Here is a 19,447-nt window from a genome sequence, read left to right as displayed (position 1 = left end):
TCAGATGCGGAAAAAGAATGAATGATACAGCTAAGGTGGGCTACACCTGTATGGATGACGTATAGAAATATTCGCAAACGATCATCCGCCTCAAAAAAACGAGACAAGGCGTGCGAGGAATGTGGCACTGAAATACGCAAAGGGACCTAATGAATACCAGGAACCACAAAAAATATGAGTTGATATGGATACGGAACAAGGGATCCGCTCCCGAGATCCGAATGGTGGCCCACTTTCTGCGGGACCAAAAGTCGACCCACTCGCAAGTCCCGGGAATGAAGAAAAAGGACAATCCCAAGAAACACGTTGCGGCACAGAACGGTCGAAGAGAAGCTACAAAGAACCACACACCTACACACAAATAATAGACAAAAAGACATGCGCCTGCGATGAGAACATGCATGTCTGCTTAGCCGGGTCCATACAGTAATGATTGGGCGCAAGCAGAAGTCAAGACTTACTGGCAGTGGGTATGCAACACCTACCAGTATGACTGCATGACACATGAAGCTCGTAGGCCGGAAAAATAGCATAATTCTCGTACATCTCTGTCGGACCAGGATGATTCATGAAATGAGACTCAGGTGAGTATGCACCTCCATGACTCGTCCACTGCACAAACTGTGCAACATGGAACTTGGGAGGGCAGCCATCTCCGAAGGCGATGGTGTGCAGTCACGCGGAAGAAGACCATCGGAGTGCGACCTCAACTTCGGAGATTTAGACAATAGCTATGTTTCGGGCAACAAGAATTGCGCGATCGAAAACGGGTTAGGGACGCTGGGGATTTGGCAGAAAAAAGAAAGAAAAAAGAACAATCCTTCAAACAGGCGACCATACATATCATGACCAGCCTCTAAACCTAATGAAGTCGGGGAGATTGACTATAGCTTATTTGACAATACTTTCCGTAAAAATACTGGCGGCGCATATGCGCCACCTTCGCTGAAATTCTTTCCCAAAATATCTTTCGGAAGAACCCCCAACACATTTGAAGGCACTGCAGATGCACTCGGCTTGAATGAAAACGTGGGGGTACCTCCGATGACCGGTAACCAGAATCTGTCAGACAGACGGAGGTACAAGTCCGGCGGCGTTCAATTGGACGGACCAATTCGTGAACAAAAATCGTTCATCTTTGACTCTTATGGCAGATCTAGCTCAGATTCTTTTGATACCCTTTGACCCATGCTTCTACTCAGCCGTGACCATCTCTTACTCATTACGGTAATAGGTCAGGTTTGTCTGCATACAAAGCGGTGGTCTTGGGCGAAAAATTTGCCAGAATCTGCTTAGACGGCAGATAACCCGCGTATTCTACGAAGGCCGCGTTAGGAGCCCCCAATTGTTGACGCTTCCGCCTTTAGCCGACCATGCAGAGTCCATGCTGGCCACCGTTTTCCTGCAGCCGGAGCCAAATAAAGCAAGGACCTGCACCTAACCTGGTATGATCCAATGTGCATCCCTTCCGCCAGAGGGTCCAATATTGATCTTAATTTTACTATTGGCACACCTATTCTTTCCATTATTGTTATTTTTTTTCTTCTCGTTGACCGGTCTGAGTTCCTTCTTGTGAAAAATCTTCCGTTCTTCTCTTGGTTCTGGTGTCACTCTACGTAACTTGATCAAACATCGGTCTTTTTTTGCATCCAGCAACCCTCTGCATCTTATCTAGTCATCTCTTCAGGGCTGACTGACATCACTACAGATTCTGAACCTCACTGAAATTGAATAAAAAAAAGAATCTCGCTTAACAGTACACAAAGCGAACAACCCCCAATTGCACTCAACTTATTTTTGCATTGTATCACTATTTGCAGACATATCCCTTGATATACCTTTGCCTACTCGCAGCTAGACTGTGATGATGAACCTACCTCATCCAACTACCACCAAGCCCCATAAGTTCGGCTCCAAGTATGAAGCAAATATCACATCTGGCCTCAAGACAAGCACTTCGGCCTCCGATTTGACCGCCAGGCGAGACCTCAAGGAAGGATTCACGGACTCCTTGTCAGCTTTGACCACCCTGAGACTCAACCAAAGCCTAAGCAAACATGGTGACTCGCCGTTATTCAACAAGCTGTGGTCGTCCCCGGTTCTGCCCAAACCAGCCTCTCCGGTGTCTACCCGCTTGGAGGAATTCCTCCATGACTGTTTCACAGCCGCCATTAACAAAAGCCTGTTGTCTGCTGAACGACTTGCAGTCGTTTTGGATTTCCACAAGTACTTACAAGAACTTCACTGTCACGAGAATCTTGCCTTCATCATCGAGATTTACAAGTACGAATACTTTTACGAGAAGATCTATGGCTCTCGTGCCGGAGGAAAAGACGACGACGAAGGTTTTGGCCGTATTCGCTCCATCAACTCGGATTTCTTGAACCTGTCTTTGGAACAGTACATTGATAATATGCCTTATCCAACGTCGTCCATGAGGAGAAGCGTTCGTAGGAACTCTTTGAGAAGCCGGAGTAGCCAATCCATCAATAACCCAGATCCATTTCCGCTTGATTTTGATGAACCAGCTGGCGTTGCCGCTGTTTGGGACAGCTTCTGTGATCGCAACTTGAGTAGTGAATCCGAAGAAGATTGGGTTCTGGAACCAGATCCCACCAACTCTGATGATTCCTCAACAGAGGAATTGTTGTCAGAACAATGGAGCTACATCATCTCTAACTTTATTGCACCAAACTCGCCCTCTCAGATTAACTTATGTGACAAAACAGTTGACTTCTTAATGAACTGTGAAGCCATCAAGGATCGTGTCCACAACCCCCTGGTTCTCCAGAGAGTCAAGTCTGAAGTGGTGCTCATTTTGCGTGAAAACGCTTTTGACTCATTCATCAGAAAAGAGAATTGTCAAGACAGCAACGTGTTCGATCGACTTTATTCGTCTTCGGTGCCTGCTCTGACAGTCACCTCGCCAATCGGCTCTCATGTAACTTCCCACATGAGCACACACACACAAGCATCATCATCTTCCCATTCACGGGATAGAACCAGTCAAGCATCTTCATCCCATAAAAATCGCATTGTATCCCCTCGCGGCGCAGCAAGTCATCACTCGCAAACGGAATCCACTACCGTTTCGCCCGTGGTTGCGCCCGTGCCCAGCAAACGCAGACCAAAGTTTTTCTCAGCGTTTGCAAATAATAGCTCAAGCGAGGGACTTTCTAGCCCTTCGAGCTCATTCACAGGCCTTTTGGGTCTGTTGAAGCCCACAGCATTGGCGGGACATGGCCGAGTGGCCTATTCCGCCCCCCAATCCCCATCCCCTTCGAGCGCTCGCTCGCGAGCTGTAACGCCATCTTCGTTGTTAGACGTCGGTGAAGGCCTCGCACGGCCAGAGTCGTCTACATCGGACGGACAGCAGAGTCCTTCGATTTTGAACAAGTTGTGGCGGAAGAAAAAGTAGGCACAAACGTTGTCTCATTAGCATACGACTTATTTCAAGTCTCCGTTCATTAATTTTATAGATTGCATATAATGATATTCACGATATCACTCACTCAATTGGGTCTTACTGGGCCATACTAGTAGTTGTACTTTGTTTGATGAAACCCCCTAATAAGTGTTTTCAAATAATAAATTTGCCGATTGCATAAAACTTCGGCTATAATGACGGTGAAGAGATACAGATATTCATCAAGTTGAGCCGAAATAGGATACACTGGCGATTCTTCAGGACTCGTCAATGGTAGAGAAATACACTATCAATATACATACGGAGGCTTAAATGCATAAAATACACAATGATCATCAGAAGCTAAATGAACAAATTTCGGTTTCAAACGTAATTACAGATTCCCATATTCAGTTCCACCTTCTCCAGCACCAATATAAAGACCAAAACCCTGTACATGTCTTAATATTTCAGATCGTAATCTGAACTCAGCATCCACAGTACTAACCCTGAAAAGACATAGATGCAACAGGGTCTCGCCCTGTACTAGCGCATCCACGCCACAGCCACGCTCATAATTTTTTTTCACCGGAAAATTTTCAATTTCACCCTCAAATCTGACTCACGACATCGCTGGACCTGCAGACAGACAATCGCTTTCCCAACTGATTCTTCACCGCGCTTAGCTCTCCCTTTTCCTATTATTGGTCATACCTACTACTTATCTTTTGGTCGATACATCTTAACCAATCTCATCTATGTTGGCTAGAAGATCAGTGATCCTGGCCGCACGTGCCATCGGTCGCAAAGCCCAGCTGGGCTTGAAAGCTGCCACCACCCAAAGTTCGACTTTTTTTCCAGTTTCTGTCGTCGAGCTGAACCAGAGAAGATCTTTCAACAATACTCCGATGACTTCCTCGACCAGATCCACAGTTGTTCAGCTTTTGAACAACATTGGTTCGAAGAGAGAGGTCGAGCAATATCTCAAATACTTCACTTCTGTTTCGTCTCAACAATTCGCTGTGATCAAGGTTGGAGGTGCCATCATCACGCAACAACTCCCCGAGTTGGCTTCTTGTTTGGCTTTCTTGTACCACGTGGGTTTGTACCCCATTGTGTTGCACGGAACTGGACCACAAATCAACGAGTTGCTAGAAGTTGAGGGTGTGGAGCCAGAGTACATTGATGGAATCCGTGTGACTGATGCCAAGACCATGGAGGTGGTCAGAAAGTGTTTCTTGGAGCAGAACTTGCGTCTTGTGACAGCTCTTGAAAAGATGGGTGTCCATGCTAGACCAATCACTGCTGGCGTCTTCTCTGCAGACTTTCTAGACAAGGACAAGTATCAGTTGGTCGGTAAAATCAACGGTGTTAACAAGTCTCCTGTGGAAGCTGCCATTGAGTCTGGCTACTTGCCAATTTTGACTTCCTTGGCTGAAACACCCTCCGGTCAATTGTTGAACGTCAACGCAGATGTTGCCGCTTCCGAGTTGGCCAGAGAGTTCGAGCCCTTGAAGATTGTTTACTTGAACGAAAAGGGTGGTCTCATCCATGGTGGAACTGGTGAGAAAATCTCTGCCATCAACTTGGATGAAGAGTACGAAGACTTGTTGAAGGAACCATGGGTGAAGTACGGCACCAAGTTGAAGATCAAGGAGATCCATGACTTGTTGCAACACTTGCCAAGATCTTCTTCTGTTGCTATTATTGACGTCAACGATTTGCAGAAAGAATTGTTTACAGACTCGGGTGCGGGCACTTTGATCAGAAGAGGCTACAAGTTGATTAACAGAAACAAGTTGAGCGACTTCACCAACTCCGATCTGTTGAGAGCCGCTTTGTTGAGAGATCCTGAAATCAAGAGCGGCAAATTGTCTGTCGCCTCTTACTTGAAGCATTTGGAATCCGTTTCTTTCAAGTCATACGGTGATGCACCTTTGGAGGTTTTGGCTATTGTTGTTGACAAGAACACCAAGACCAATGTTGATGTGCCTAAGTTAGATAAGTTTTTGTCTTCCAGAACCGGCTGGTTGAACAATGTTACTGACAACATCTTCGCTGCTATCAAGAAGGACTACAAGTCTCTCTATTGGGTTGTCAATGAAAACGACAGCAACTTGTCATGGTATTTCTCCAAGGCTGAAGGCTCTTTCGCCAAGAACGGTGAAATCTTGTTCTGGTTCGGTTTAGATACTGATACAGCTGCCAAGTTGATTAAACAATTCGACGTCGCTTCTGTTGGATCATCTTTGTCATCAGAGACAGAGAGTGGTGTATTCTCTGCTGCTCAGCAAAAGAGAGGCTTCCACTCCTCGGCTGCTCGTTACTACCCAAACTCCAACACCAACCCCAACCCTCCTATTAAGGAAGGTACCAACTCAAAGAAGTCTAGAGTCGCTTTGATTGGTGCTAGAGGCTATGTTGGCCAGAATTTGATTGGTCTCATTGACAAGCATCCATACTTTGAGTTGTCTCTCGTTTCTTCCCGTGAGTTGAGTGGTCAAAAGTTGCAAGGTTACAACAAAGACAACATTGTTTACTCCAACTTGCAGAAAGAAGAGATTTTGGAATTGGAAAAGAACAATGAAGTGGATATCTGGGTTATGGCTTTGCCTAACGGTGTTTGTAAGCCATTTGTTGATGCTATTGAGTCTGTTGAAGGCTCTCAATCCAAGATTATCGACTTGTCGGCAGACTACAGATTTGACACCACTGGAGAATGGACTTACGGATTGCCTGAATTGGTTGACAGAAACACGATCAGAGCAGCCAAAAAGATTTCCAACCCCGGTTGTTACGCCACTGCTTCTCAATTGGCCATTGCTCCTCTCAAAAAGCACATTCAAGGATTGCCAACTGTCTTCGGTGTCTCAGGTTACTCTGGTGCTGGAACTAAGCCATCTAAAAAGAATGACGTTGAATATTTGACTAACAACCTTGTTCCATACTCCTTGACTGACCACATTCATGAGAAGGAGGTCAGCTCTCAGCTTGGTTTGAGCATTGCTTTCATTCCACATGTGGCTCAATGGTTCCAAGGAATCTCGGCCACAGTTTCCATCCCTCTTAAGCCAAAGTCGCTTACTTCCAGAGACATTCGTAACATTTACCAAGACAGATACCAAGGAGAAGATTTGATCACTGTCAGCGGTGAAGCACCCCTTGTCAAGGACATCAGCGGAAAGCACGGTGTTGTTGTCGGAGGATTCGCTGTGAACTCTGCTGAAGACAGAGTTGTTGTTGTAGCTACGATAGACAACTTGCTTAAGGGTGCCGCAACCCAGTGTTTGCAAAACATGAACTTGGTACAAGGGTACTCTGAATATGAAGGAATTCCAACTGATGTTGTTATCAGAGGATAATCGGATTTTATTCTATAGTGCTCCTTAGACACAAAACTGCAATTGATACATCATATGATAGTTATTAGAAGTGTGTAGTCACTATAGACCAGTCAGTCATTACAAGCTTCTTTTCCGAAATCTTCAGTGCTTACTGTTAACACAATTCAATTTTATATTAATTTCCGTATGATCTTACTGAATTAGACTACCTGCACCTCCATTCTTTCATCTAAGCAGTTCTTCTTAGAATCATTGCAAAGAAACTGCAAATGCAATATCTATAATAGAGAAATTCTCTTCTGAAGACATTCGTTGACACTTGTTGGTCTAATCACAAAAACAGAATCCTAAAATGTCGATTCTACGACCATACAAACCAATTACAGTGATCAAACATTGTCTTAGTCCAACCTCTCTTATCTTAGGAGCTAGAAGTTATTCAACACATAGTGATGCCGATATCAGCTTGGCAAAAGAATGGCTTCTGTCTTTCCATCACGACTCTATCCCAAAGAACGTCTTTGAGATATCATATAGTAGATCGTCTGGTCCCGGAGGACAGAAAGTGAATAAGACATCCTCGAAAGCAACAATTGCACTTCAGTCGTATCAGTGGCTCAATCCAAAAACTTGTCAATGGATACCAGATGCCATTCGGGCTCAATTGTCGGAGAATGGATTCAGGTATCAAACAAAGTCCGGCGGTATTTTGATACAAAGCGATACTTTTAGATGTAGGGATGCCAACACAGAAGAGTGTTTCCGGCGACTTTTAGCAGAAATCAAAAACCTGGTGGAGTTTGAGGGAGAGACATCCCAGGAAGACAAAGAGAAATGGGAAAAGCTAGCCAAGGTGAGAAAGGAAAGGCAGATGGAGAACAAAAAACGCCAAAGCGAGAAACGAAAAATGCGTAGTCAGAAGTTTGACTATTAAATTTAACCGATAAGATGACTTGATTAATGAACTCAGGAAGTTCACCAGAAGTGGAAGATAAATCCGATCATAGAAATTATAGATGGAATTGAATTATTTTAGGAATGTTCTGGCCTGATTCTGAATTCTCCTGTATCAACATCTAGTTAATTCTGTCTGCTAAGCTTAAAGACTCATTCAATTAGTAGTGTCTCCACAGACCTATATTACCAGAATCCCAGAAAGATATCCTATAATCCTTTCATAAACGGGAACATCAATATACATAAATAGTCCACGTTACCCAGAAGCAACTAGCCAATATAAGAATTGACTCTGTTGAACACCATAAATTCGCGATTTGGTCTCTCTTCATTTAACCCACTTTCAACTCCAAACTAATCACAATCGCCATGCTTATACCCCCAGACAACTTTGGAGTCGTACAAAAAGGTGTTTACCGATGCTCCAAGCTAGAAGGCGACCATTTGCCGTTTTTGGAGACCCTCAATTTGAAGCTGTTGATACTTTTGGACGTGGCCAAACCACCCCGAACTCTCAAATCGTTCTTGGTAGACAACAACGTGAATTTGTACAACTTGGGTGGCTTGAAGATCTCAAATCATCCTGGCACGGACTCGAATCTGGACTTAGCGACTGGGAAAAGCAGCTCTCGCAGCTCCAATAGGTCAGAGGCTACACTAGAGCCTAATGAGATACGATCAGTGCAATTTGATCTTGAAAAGAAACTGAAGAACGACATGTGGATGATCATCGAGAAGAATTTGATCGTAGGCGCACTCGAAGTGTTGTTAGATAAGTCAAAGCATGGGGTTCTCTTGGTCGATCTGACTCTGGCGCTTGTTGGCATTCTCCGCAAAATTGAGAAATGGAACTTCAACTCTATCATTAATGAGTACAGGACATTCACCGGTAATGCAAGCAAGAGCAGCTATAATGTGGAAGTGTTTCTAGAGTGTTTGCAAGTGGAGCTAGTGCCTTATGAGGGAGAGCATAAGCAACATGAAGATACAGAACTTGCCTCTACAAAACCTCCTCTATCAAATCGCGCTTCTATTCTGATGGGGCTACAACGCTACTCGTTGGATGAAGGGTTGACTACCGGAGATGAAGAAGATGCATTGTCTATGGAAGACTACGAAGATGACATTGATGACGATTTACTATCTGCCTCACCTCAAATTCCAGCGACTCTCTTAAAATTAGTCGAGCAGAGAAAAATTGACGACTCTTCGCAAAATTCGTCGCCAGACAGCAGAAGAGGCAGTCTCATAGGTAGCCGAGGTGGCAGTTTAGATGCAATCTATGCTTCCAATTACCGTCAAAGAAGGATGTCATCTGTGGATTCGCGGTACATACAGGCCAAGAACAATCGATTTTTGGACCCCCTGTTCCAGCTCTCAGTTTCTCCCCGTCGGCCCTCGTTTGAGACCAGCATGCGTCACTTCAAATTGGATCGCTCGCTTGACGATGCGCTGCGCAAAGAGCGCCAAACATATAGGTATTACTTGCCAACCTCCAGCAAGAAGGACAACTTTGGCATCATCAAGTGCAGACTCCCGCCCGAACAAAACCTTGCAGACTGGTTTGTGAGAGGACGGGATTTTTGGGAAAGCCGGCAATAAGTAATACTTGCAGTGGAAGGGTGATTCTAAAAATGCCCAACTTATCATAGATCACCGAATATAAGTCCATGAAAGGTTTCTTTCTATCTACCCCAGTTGGATCTGGATTCTCCCGTCAGAGACATTCCATTGAGAACACGATCTCTCCGCATTTGACTGACGGAATTGTTTCTACCACTCAGAGCAGAATTTGGAACCATGCCATGGGACGAGTCGGCTTGCAGGTGGCGCGATTTGTTATACATCTCTTGAAGTCTCGAGTTGCGAGTGTATCCGCCCAGACTTCCTGAACTCGGAAGGGAAGTAGAACGCGATACATCTCCACCATCCATGTCATTATATTGTTGCAGATTCGGAGAATTGTACGCGGCACGAACTGGCTGATACTGTGACTGGTACTCGGAACCTCTTGATTCGTAAGTACGGCCTTGGGTATAGCCCTCGCTTCGGTGACGAGACGCATGGGGCTGCAGATGTTTAACTCCGAGCCACTCGGGGTATGGTTCATTGTTCTGGTCGAAGAATTTCACGAATGCCTTGTGGATCAATGTTTGATCTTCCGAGGCTCCGTCGTGTTCGGTTCCCGAGCTGAGAGAGCCCGAAACTGACAAATTAGAGAACTTCGAATTGATTTTCTCGATGAACGATCTATTTGGAGCGGCATTGGGTTGATATTGGCTCATGGTGGTTTGAGTAGTACTGTTGTACTTATCGTATGGTGACTGGCGTGTACGCAGTGTTGCTTTATCTGGGGAAGGAATTGGAAAACTAATCGGGCTACGAAATTCTGGAAGAAGTCAGAGATTTTTTGTGGTGATGGTAGAACTCATTCTGGATGAAATTTTTGGAATTGAAGATTAGCTCGGTTCCATTTTCGACAAGGATCATTTGTAAAGCATGTCTTGTTAGGTTACTGATAGTTTAACTGATTAATTACTTAGAAAAGAGTAGATAGTGATTGACCTCTGACACAAACGGGCGGGCGAAGCCTCCCTTTTATATACGAGAATTACTAGCATCCCAATCTGTGGCCCTTCAGCTAGGCGTCGCAGGTCGGTTTACACCTACCTGGTACACCTAACAACCGTGCTCCAGATCGAGACTTCCTAATTTGGTCAGCTGACGTAAGCATTCTAACGTCTACCTAACATGTCTATTTTCAACAAGAAGTATTTGCTACAGCATGGGATTGCAATTGAAAAACAGATCACAAACGAATCGAAACAGAGAATCACATAAGCGAAGAGTCATTTTATCATCCATCTCATAGATACTATCAGGATGTGAGACGTGCTTAGCGAAATATCATTGCATTCGGACTTTCAATGCATACCCAGGGAAGTAAAGAGATAAATACGCCACATCATACACTAATATGGTGAGCTCCTTCAATGAATAAATTCTCGAATACTCAATTATGAAAAAAATCAATCAATTCCGAAACGTTATCTCGGATCATGTCAACATCAACCCCGGCCAATACTTCACCGGTTCCGCTCTAAAACAGAAGATCAACAAACAGACTCAATCAGCGTGTATACTACACGAAAAAAATCAATTTGGCTCGGAAATGACTCAAATATCTCCGGCTCCATTCTGCTCCGCTTTGCTCCCCTCCATTGTGCCAGATATTGGAATTGGCTGCAAAAGCATTCTCTACTCATTAATTAGTGCTCTCACAGCCAGAATCAGAGCTCAATAGCCAACTCAAGTCGTAAACTCCAAAACCCAATCTCCAATAAAAAATCTCATTGATCCCAAATAAATCAAAACCATCAACAAAATAAAAATCAATGAAAAAATCCCCATGCATGTTTCTCCTCCCTGTGTTTCTTTTTCCCAGCCCTGACTAACCTCCCCATAGCCATTGGCTCGCGCAACCGCCCGCCGGTACCGGCCCGCGCCGTCTATGGGTGACTGAAAAATTGCAGCCCTATATAAAGTGAGACACTTCGTTCACCCACTACCACTACCCCAGTAAATTATCAACCATGCCGTCGTCCAGTGCACCCAAAACCTTGTACGACAAAGTTTTCGAGGACCACGTCGTCCACAAAGACGAGTCGGGCTCCTACCTTATCTACATCGACCGTCACTTGGTCCATGAAGTCACCTCACCACAAGCTTTCGAGGGATTGAAAAATGCCGGCAGAAAGGTCAGAAGAGGCGATTGCACCTTGGCCACCGTGGACCACAACATCCCCACCATTTCGCGTGCCAACTTCAAATCGGTCGACACCTTTGTGGACCAAGAAGACTCCAAGTTGCAAGTCATGACCTTGGAGCAAAACGTCAAGGACTTCGACATCACATACTTCGGCATGACCGACGACAGACAAGGTATTGTCCATGTCATTGGTCCAGAGCAGGGTTTCACTCTTCCCGGTACCACTGTCGTCTGTGGTGACTCTCATACCTCTACCCATGGTGCTTTCGGATCTCTTGCATTCGGTATTGGTACCTCTGAGGTGGAGCACGTTTTGGCCACCCAGACCATCATTCAGACCAAGTCCAAGAACATGCGTATTTCTGTCAACGGCGACTTGGCCCCAGGCATCACCTCCAAGGACTTGGTGTTGCATGTCATTGGTGTCATCGGTACTGCCGGTGGTACTGGATGCGTCATTGAGTTTGCCGGCTCTGCCATTGAGTCTTTGTCTATGGAGGCTCGTATGTCCATCTGTAACATGGCCATTGAGGCTGGTGCTCGTGCCGGTATGATCCGTCCTGACGAGATCACTTTCAACTACCTTAAGGGTAGACCTTTGGCACCTAAGGATGCTGAGTGGGAGAAGGCCGTCAAGTACTGGTCTACTTTGTACTCTGATGAGGGCGCTCACTTCGACTACGATATCCAAATCAAGGCACAGGACATTGTTCCTACCATCACATGGGGTAACTCTCCTCAAGATGCTTTGCCAATCACTGCCTCTGTTCCTGACCCTGCTACCGTGGACGACCCAATCAAGAAGGCTGGTATGGAGCGTGCTCTTGAATACCAGGGTTTGATTCCAAACACTCCTCTTCAACAAATCAACATTGACAAGGCTTTCATCGGTTCTTGTACTAACTCTCGTATTGAGGACTTGAGAGCCGCTGCTAAGGTTGCCAAGGGCCACAAGAAGGCCGACAACGTTAAGTTGGTTTTGGTCGTTCCTGGATCTGGTCTTGTTAAGAAACAAGCCGAGAAGGAGGGCTTGGACAAGATCTTCGAGGCCGCCGGCTTCTCTTGGAGAGAGGCTGGTTGTTCCATGTGCTTGGGTATGAACCCTGATATCTTGGACCCAGAGGAGAGATGTGCCTCTACTTCCAACAGAAACTTCGAGGGCCGTCAAGGTGCCAAGTCTCGTACTCACTTGATGTCTCCAGCCATGGCTGCCGCTGCCGCTATCAAGGGTCACTTCACTGACATTAGACAATGGCAATACAACACCAGCGATGAGCCAACCGTTCAAATCAGTTCTGGTGAAGACCAAGAATTGCAAGATGCCGTCTACGAGCACGAGAAGCAACCTTTGGAGTCCTCCGAGCTGCTTGTTCAAGACCGTATTAACGACATTCCAAAGCAGAGCTCCTCTGCTCCTGCCCCTAGCGTGGGTGGAGGTGACAAATTCACAGTGGTCACTGGTATTACTGCTCCTTTGGACAAAGCCAATGTCGACACCGATGCTATCATTCCAAAGCAATTCTTGAAGACCATCAAGAGAACTGGTTTGAAGAACGGTTTGTTCTATGAGTTGAGATTCGTGAAGGATGCTTCCGGAAAGGACGTCGAGACCGACTTCTGCTTGAATGTCGAGCCATACAGAGCAGCCGAGATCTTGTTGATCACTGGTGACAACTTCGGTTGTGGTTCCTCCCGTGAGCACGCTCCATGGGCTTTGAAGGATTTCGGTATCAAGTGTATGATTGCACCATCTTTCGGTGACATTTTCTACAACAACTCGTTCAAGAACTTCTTGTTGCCAATCAGACTTCCTCAAGAGGTCATTTTGTCGAAATTGTACCCAGTGGCTTCTGCAGGCAAGAAGCTCACTATCGATTTGGCCAACCAACAAATCAGAAACGGCGAGACCGATGAGGTCTTGGTCGAGCACTTCGATGTTGAGCCATTCAGAAAGCACTGTTTGTTGAATGGTTTGGACGACATTGGATTGACTTTGCAAAAGGAAGAGTACATTCAAGCCTACGAAACCAAAAGACGTGATGTTTTCTCTTTCTTGGAAGGAGGCTCGAAGTTGATCAAGCCTGTTACTGGCGCAAAGAAGTCCAAGTTTGGTCTTAAGACCCAAGAATGGTAATGAGTATGGGAAGGAAATGTTCCGATTTATAAAGAGAATCTTATGAGCTACGATTCTGAATACAATGTCATATTAATATAGTTCCAAATTTGAAATATTTCACATGTAGAAAGAATCTCTCGAAATGAGAGCGAAAGTTTTATGGACTTGGTTCGATTTGGATCACCATCACATACACAACCTATTAGTAATACTTCAAGACTAAATTCAAAACGGATAAAAATTAGTAAATGAGAGTCACAGAAAAGAAGAATTCGAGGAAACATTTCTTTTTTTTCTAGCTCAGAATAATTCTCATTTATACATCATCTGATCCCCCCACAGTTCATCAATAGATTAGCCCATACCACCACATACTTCTCTAGATTCACTTATCATCATAGCATCAACAAATCAAAAACACATAGCAATATCCTTTCTCTATCAAATTAGTTAATTCAAAACATGTCATTGCGTCTGCATCATACATTTCGGCTCCTCCGATCATACTCCCAAAAATACGACCCTATGACACTAGCAGAGGCGTTAGGTCTTCTACTGCCCTCGAAATCGGCGGAGTATAAACCTTCTCTTTTTAAAAACTTGCTGCGAGGTCTGGTCACTGAGCATTACAACGATATCAAGAGTGATCTTCTACCACAATATAGTATTCCCAAAACCGATCATCGAAAGAAGTTGGGCGGACTAATGGAAGATTTACAAGCTGCAGTAGGGACACCTGCCACGAAGGTGACCACGAAGAACCTAAAATACAATTTGAAGTCGATATCAGATGAGGACGAATTGTTGGATTTGCTACGATTGTCATACTACAAAAACGAATTATCACCACAACTACTCACGCAACTACTACTCAACAAGCATCTCCGGGACTTGTCGAGGCTTCCTTTTGATGTAGAAAATTTAGATCGGGAAGCGTTCCGCAAAAACGGCTGGGTTTCGCAGAACTTTGTTCAGTTCCAGATCTTGCTACTTAAGAAGTATTACGATCTTAAGAAACCGCTACTGATTATCAAAATGTTAAACGAACACTTTTCTAGTGCATTTTTGCCACTCATAAGAAACGGACAGCTTCTGCCGTTTTATGAAAGAATCGTTTGGAAGTTCTGCTTCGAATACTTGGATGCCTATGAGGAGCAACAGATTATTGAGGAGCTTAACTGTTTGCGCAGTTCCGTGCTCATATGGGAAGCCTCGCTTGACAAAAACCGTCTTGTTTCTGAGAAGATTCTTGAGTTTCACCGCTTGCCACCCTTGCCCAAGTTGTTCTTCGAGCTTGCGGCCTGTGACCCACTCCAGCAGTTGATATCTGATGAGATTGCCAGCGGCCGCTCCCCCACATTATCTGAACTCAAGAAGCTCTCATCCAAGAGTAAACTTTACCAGTTCAACAACATGAACACAGTCATAGAGAGGGCCTTGGCCTATTCATTGATTCATAGCTTAGACAAGTTCCTAGCTGTCAAAGCGGCAGGCGAGAATGCGCCAGAAGTATACAAGAGTCTTATGACAAGACTTGCGCACGAGCGGACTAATATGATTGAACAAAGTGAAACCCTTGAATTCGTTCATGACGACAAAGTATTGGCCAATTGACTGTATCTATTTCTGCTATCTCTCTGCATCCATCAGACCAGCTCACTATATACCGCCATAAAAACGTAGAAAAGAGAGATGGCCCAACCGATAAATTTCATACATTATGCAAATAAACATTCATCTATTCTCTACAATCACCCCTTTTCCAGCTTGCTTTAATTCAAGTATTGGACCCATATTGTGTCTCACTACGCATTACACAGGACAGATATTTACGACAGGCCAGACCACATTATCCCCATTCAAAAGGAGACTCATGAAGGTAATCAGTGACTCCCAAGTTTTTGAGTATTTGGTCAAAAACTTGAACAAAACTCTTCTCGTTCAGTCGCAAATTCCTCTCATCATTGATGCACTAAAAACTTACCAAAAAGACCCAAGCTATGTTCCTGAAAGAACAGTTGCTGTCTCAAATACGGAACGCTCGGACTCGACGCATCTCTTTATGCCGTGTATTCTCCCAAACAATGTCGGACTAAAAGTTGTGACGGGCGGACCAACAAATACGCAGAAAGGCTTGGGCTTTCAAGGCGTAATCAATGTCTTGGACGAATATAGCGGCGAACTAAAAGCCGTTGTGAATGCCAAGACCGTTACCGCATACAGAACAGCGCTAGCGACTATTTCTGCGCTTGTTAGAGTAATTGACGTAGAACTGGACGAACCGGTGGAGGTTCTGGTCTTTGGGGCTGGACCCCAGGCTTTTTGGCATGTTTATCTTGCAATGAAGCTCTATAACGTCAGGGCTATTACGATTGTTAGCCGCTCTTTACGATCCGCTGAACGGTTGGTTTCGGATTTAAGTGAACATTTCAGTGCCACAATGAGACCTGTTAAATTAGAGGATAATGAGTCTGTAGCCCAGCTTGTCAGCACAAGTGATATCATTTTTGGCTGCACTCCCTCTACCGATGGAATTATACGAAAAGAGTTTATTGGTCGTGAGAGAGGTGTTCGTAAGTTCCTAGGCTTGATAGGATCGTATAAACCACACATGTGCGAAGTCGACCTAGAATTTCTAAACGAGTACTACAAGGACTGCGACACAAATATCTTGTGCGACTCTAAATCGCTTTGTCTTGCCGAAGCTGGTGAGATCATTCAGTGCGGCATTGACAGCCGGAGACTAACGCCGATCGCTGATTTGCCCGCGGGGCTGCTTCCGGAGAAGTTCATTGCCAAGAATGGAATGGTTCTTTGCAAGATGGTGGGATTGCTGGCTGAGGATATTGTTATTGCCAAGTTTTTGTCTCAGAATGTTGATGGCATTTCAATTCCTAACTTTTGATGATACCCTTCTATGTTGAAATGGCTTAATCGAAGTCGAAAATATGTGGAGGGTAATTGATTCTTTAAGTAGTATTTTTTGGCTGGATTACAGCTTTTTCGATTTATTCTGCTGAGTTTTTGAGACGAGTAAGCGCCAGTTTAAAGATGAATAGCTAGCCAAGATGCACTGTTTTCATTATATATCGTCTGAGAGCGATCGATGGTATAATTTCCTCTTTGCTGTTTTAGGGTCTACAAACGACACACAGGGGTCTATTATTTAAATGAAATAGCTAGTATACCATGTATTTGCAGATCAGTAAGACCATCTTTGATCATCTCCAGGGACTATAAAACAGAAACCTTTTGGTCTAATATGACTTTTCTTTTCACTATTTTTGATCTTAACATGAGATTTCATCTTTTATTTTTCCTTCTTCTCAACACAATAACTTTGGCACATCCAGTGAGTATCGAGGAAGCCGAACACCAAAGATTCGACTATTTCAAGAGTCAGCTCCGCCGGCTCAACTACTATGTTGAGGAAGTATTTTGTCCAAATGGATTGTTCAACGCAGATAATGCCCTAAGTGTTGACACTCTTAATGAGAAGAAACTTTTGTACACAAGATACTTGTTCAAATTGAGCCAAAGATTTGTTGCTCTTGGATTGAACCCCGCGGACTTCTTCTGCGAGGCCGAGCCCACATTTGCTACAATTCACAAAAGACATCAAGCTCCAAGGAAAAGGACAAAGCTCTCTAGGTATAGGGTCATGGACTATCTTTACCGGATTCTCGAAGAGGAGAATGTGTTCGGTGTTTTATAAAGATTTATAAAATCAAAAGCTATTTTGTTGGAAGTGTATGATTGAACTGCGCTCCTTGAGTATTGAAGCATTTATTGGTATCAGCAGAAAGTAGTTGATTTGTAGTAAAATGAAATGACTTTTTCAAGAAAGAACGGTCGAAGAATTTCTTCAGATTTTGCATCTCATGGAGTGCCTGGCAAATTTGAACATCATCATAATTCAAAACTCGCGTTATTGCATTCTTTCACTTTCATCAAACAACTGAACATAATCACACAACAATGATAACGACACGGTGACTAAATCCAAACCTAAAAGAAATACGAAAACATGTACATTATTCTGAAGAGCCTCAAAAATCCCAGGACTCATCAATAAAAAATCATTCCACCTGCATTTTCTCTAATCCAATTGATCTCCTTATCGCATTGTGCACTACTCAACGTGCCAACTCCGATTCTATTAACGTTTCATATCGGCACGTACATCTCCACCGCAAATGGAAAAACACAACGGCAACCCTGCCAGACAACGCAAACTGCGTTTTGGCATTGCGCTTCTCCTCACTGCCATCGCCGCCTTCCTCGTTATTTCCCATCTCTCGTTCTCTAGTTTCTGTCCCCAACATCAAACCTCCAAACCCAAAAAACAGAATGTAATTTTCATGGTCACCGATGGAATGGGTCCAGCGTCGCTTTCTCTTGCGCGTTCATTCAAGCAGCACCGCGATGGACTTTCCATCGACGATATTTTGACATTGGATAAGCATATCATTGGTAATTCCAGAACTCGTTCCAGTAACAGTTTGGTTACTGACTCTGCAGCCGGAGCCACTGCGTTCAGTTGCGCTCTCAAATCCTACAACGGCGCAATTGGTGTGGACCCCAGTAAAAATCCATGTGGTACCGTATTGGAGGCCATGAAATTGGAGGGATACCTCACGGGTCTTGTAGTGACCACTAGAATCACTGATGCTACACCTGCAGCATTCAGTGCACACGTAGACTACCGTTGGCAAGAGGACTTGATTGCAGAGCAGCAATTGGGTGAAACGCCATTGGGCAGAACTGTAGACTTGATTTTGGGTGGTGGCAGATGTCACTTCCTTCCAAACACTATCCCTGGTGGATGTCGTGCTGACCAAAGAAACTTGGTAGAAGAAGCTATTGCCAAGAACTGGTCTTATGTCAGTGACAGAGAGCTGTTCGACTCCTTGGACGGCGGAAAGAACGTTTCTTTGCCCCTCTTGGGTCTTTTGGCTCCAACTGACATTCCGTACGACATCGACAGAGATTCAAAGGTGTACCCATCTTTGGCTGAGCAGGCCAAAACTGCTTTGACTGCCTTGAGCAAAGCCACTGAGGACTCCGACAAGGGTTTTTTCATTCTCATCGAGGGTTCCAGAATAGACCACGCTGGTCACCACAACGACCCTGCCGCTCAGGTGAGAGAGGTGTTGGCATATGATGACGCTTTCAAGGCTGTTCTCGAATTTGCTGACTCTACTGATGTCGAAACCGTCATCATCTCTACCTCTGATCACGAGACCGGTGGCTTGGTCACTGCTAGACAAGTCTCTCCTTCATACCCTGACTATTTGTGGTACCCAAATGTCTTGTTGAACAGCTCGCACTCCGGTGAGTATTTGACCAAGAAGATCTTGACCAAAAAACAGACTAAGGAGCTTTCTCCAGAATCATTTCTCTCGTTCATCGAAAAGGAAATTGTTCAAGAGGATATGGGCATTAACGACTACACCAGCAAGGAGATTGCTGAGATCCAGGTGAGCGCCGATGCATCTGCTGAAAAGTTGTTGTACTACCTCAACAACATGATCTCAGTCCGTTCTCAAACTGGCTGGACTACTCATGGTCACTCAGCTGTTGATGTCAACATTTACGCTTACTCCAACTCAAAGCGTATCAATGAGATCCTCTACCAAAGAGAAGCTTATGCTGGGCTCTTAGGAAATCACGAGAACATTGAGATTGGTACCTTCATGGAGACATTGACTGGTGTCAATTTGGAGAAAGTCACTGATATGTTAAAGGATATCAAGCATCATCCAGAAGGCAAGAGAGCTTCTGTCAATGGGGCTGACATTCATGCGAATGCCTATTAGTCGCAGTACAGTAGTAGTATTCACTTTAGACAAAGT

General features: G+C 44.6%; 9 protein-coding genes across 9 annotated transcripts; 8 read left to right on the top strand and 1 right to left on the bottom strand.

The window, feature by feature from the left end:
- Positions 1-4,164: 4,164 nt before the first annotated feature.
- PUMCH_004161 (uncharacterized protein) lies at positions 4,165-6,768 on the top strand (the record flags this gene model as incomplete). The annotated part of the gene is made up of 1 exon (XM_063023109.1): positions 4,165-6,768. One exon carries the CDS (start codon positions 4,165-4,167, stop codon positions 6,766-6,768), a length of 2,604 nt encoding a protein of 867 aa, XP_062879179.1.
- Positions 6,769-7,102: 334 nt separating this feature from the next.
- PUMCH_004160 (uncharacterized protein) lies at positions 7,103-7,684 on the top strand (the record flags this gene model as incomplete). The annotated part of the gene is made up of 1 exon (XM_063023108.1): positions 7,103-7,684. The coding sequence occupies one exon, from the start codon at positions 7,103-7,105 to the stop codon at positions 7,682-7,684; it is 582 nt and encodes a 193-aa protein (XP_062879178.1).
- Positions 7,685-8,076: 392 nt separating this feature from the next.
- On the top strand, positions 8,077-9,309 carry PUMCH_004159 (uncharacterized protein; the record flags this gene model as incomplete). Its single annotated transcript, XM_063023107.1, has 1 exon — positions 8,077-9,309. One exon carries the CDS (start codon positions 8,077-8,079, stop codon positions 9,307-9,309), a length of 1,233 nt encoding a protein of 410 aa, XP_062879177.1.
- An 83-nt stretch (positions 9,310-9,392) lies between these two features.
- Positions 9,393-9,992, bottom strand: PUMCH_004158 (uncharacterized protein; the record flags this gene model as incomplete). Its single annotated transcript, XM_063023106.1, has 1 exon — positions 9,393-9,992. One exon carries the CDS (start codon positions 9,990-9,992, stop codon positions 9,393-9,395), a length of 600 nt encoding a protein of 199 aa, XP_062879176.1.
- A 1,308-nt stretch (positions 9,993-11,300) lies between these two features.
- PUMCH_004157 (uncharacterized protein) lies at positions 11,301-13,610 on the top strand (the record flags this gene model as incomplete). The annotated part of the gene is made up of 1 exon (XM_063023105.1): positions 11,301-13,610. One exon carries the CDS (start codon positions 11,301-11,303, stop codon positions 13,608-13,610), a length of 2,310 nt encoding a protein of 769 aa, XP_062879175.1.
- Positions 13,611-14,054: 444 nt separating this feature from the next.
- PUMCH_004156 (uncharacterized protein) lies at positions 14,055-15,206 on the top strand (the record flags this gene model as incomplete). The annotated part of the gene is made up of 1 exon (XM_063023104.1): positions 14,055-15,206. The coding sequence occupies one exon, from the start codon at positions 14,055-14,057 to the stop codon at positions 15,204-15,206; it is 1,152 nt and encodes a 383-aa protein (XP_062879174.1).
- Positions 15,207-15,312: 106 nt separating this feature from the next.
- PUMCH_004155 (uncharacterized protein) lies at positions 15,313-16,497 on the top strand (the record flags this gene model as incomplete). The annotated part of the gene is made up of 1 exon (XM_063023103.1): positions 15,313-16,497. One exon carries the CDS (start codon positions 15,313-15,315, stop codon positions 16,495-16,497), a length of 1,185 nt encoding a protein of 394 aa, XP_062879173.1.
- A 357-nt stretch (positions 16,498-16,854) lies between these two features.
- On the top strand, positions 16,855-17,307 carry PUMCH_004154 (uncharacterized protein; the record flags this gene model as incomplete). The annotated part of the gene is made up of 1 exon (XM_063023102.1): positions 16,855-17,307. One exon carries the CDS (start codon positions 16,855-16,857, stop codon positions 17,305-17,307), a length of 453 nt encoding a protein of 150 aa, XP_062879172.1.
- A 481-nt stretch (positions 17,308-17,788) lies between these two features.
- Positions 17,789-19,411, top strand: PUMCH_004153 (uncharacterized protein; the record flags this gene model as incomplete). Its single annotated transcript, XM_063023101.1, has 1 exon — positions 17,789-19,411. One exon carries the CDS (start codon positions 17,789-17,791, stop codon positions 19,409-19,411), a length of 1,623 nt encoding a protein of 540 aa, XP_062879171.1.
- Between the last annotated feature and the right edge of the window lie 36 nt (positions 19,412-19,447).

The sequence above is a fragment of the Australozyma saopauloensis genome, chromosome 5, assembly GCF_035610405.1.
Source record: "Australozyma saopauloensis chromosome 5, complete sequence".
NCBI lineage: Eukaryota > Fungi > Ascomycota > Pichiomycetes > Serinales > Metschnikowiaceae > Australozyma > Australozyma saopauloensis.
The sequence above is the reverse complement of the archived record's forward strand: the minus strand, read 5'-3'. Positions and strand labels throughout refer to the sequence as shown.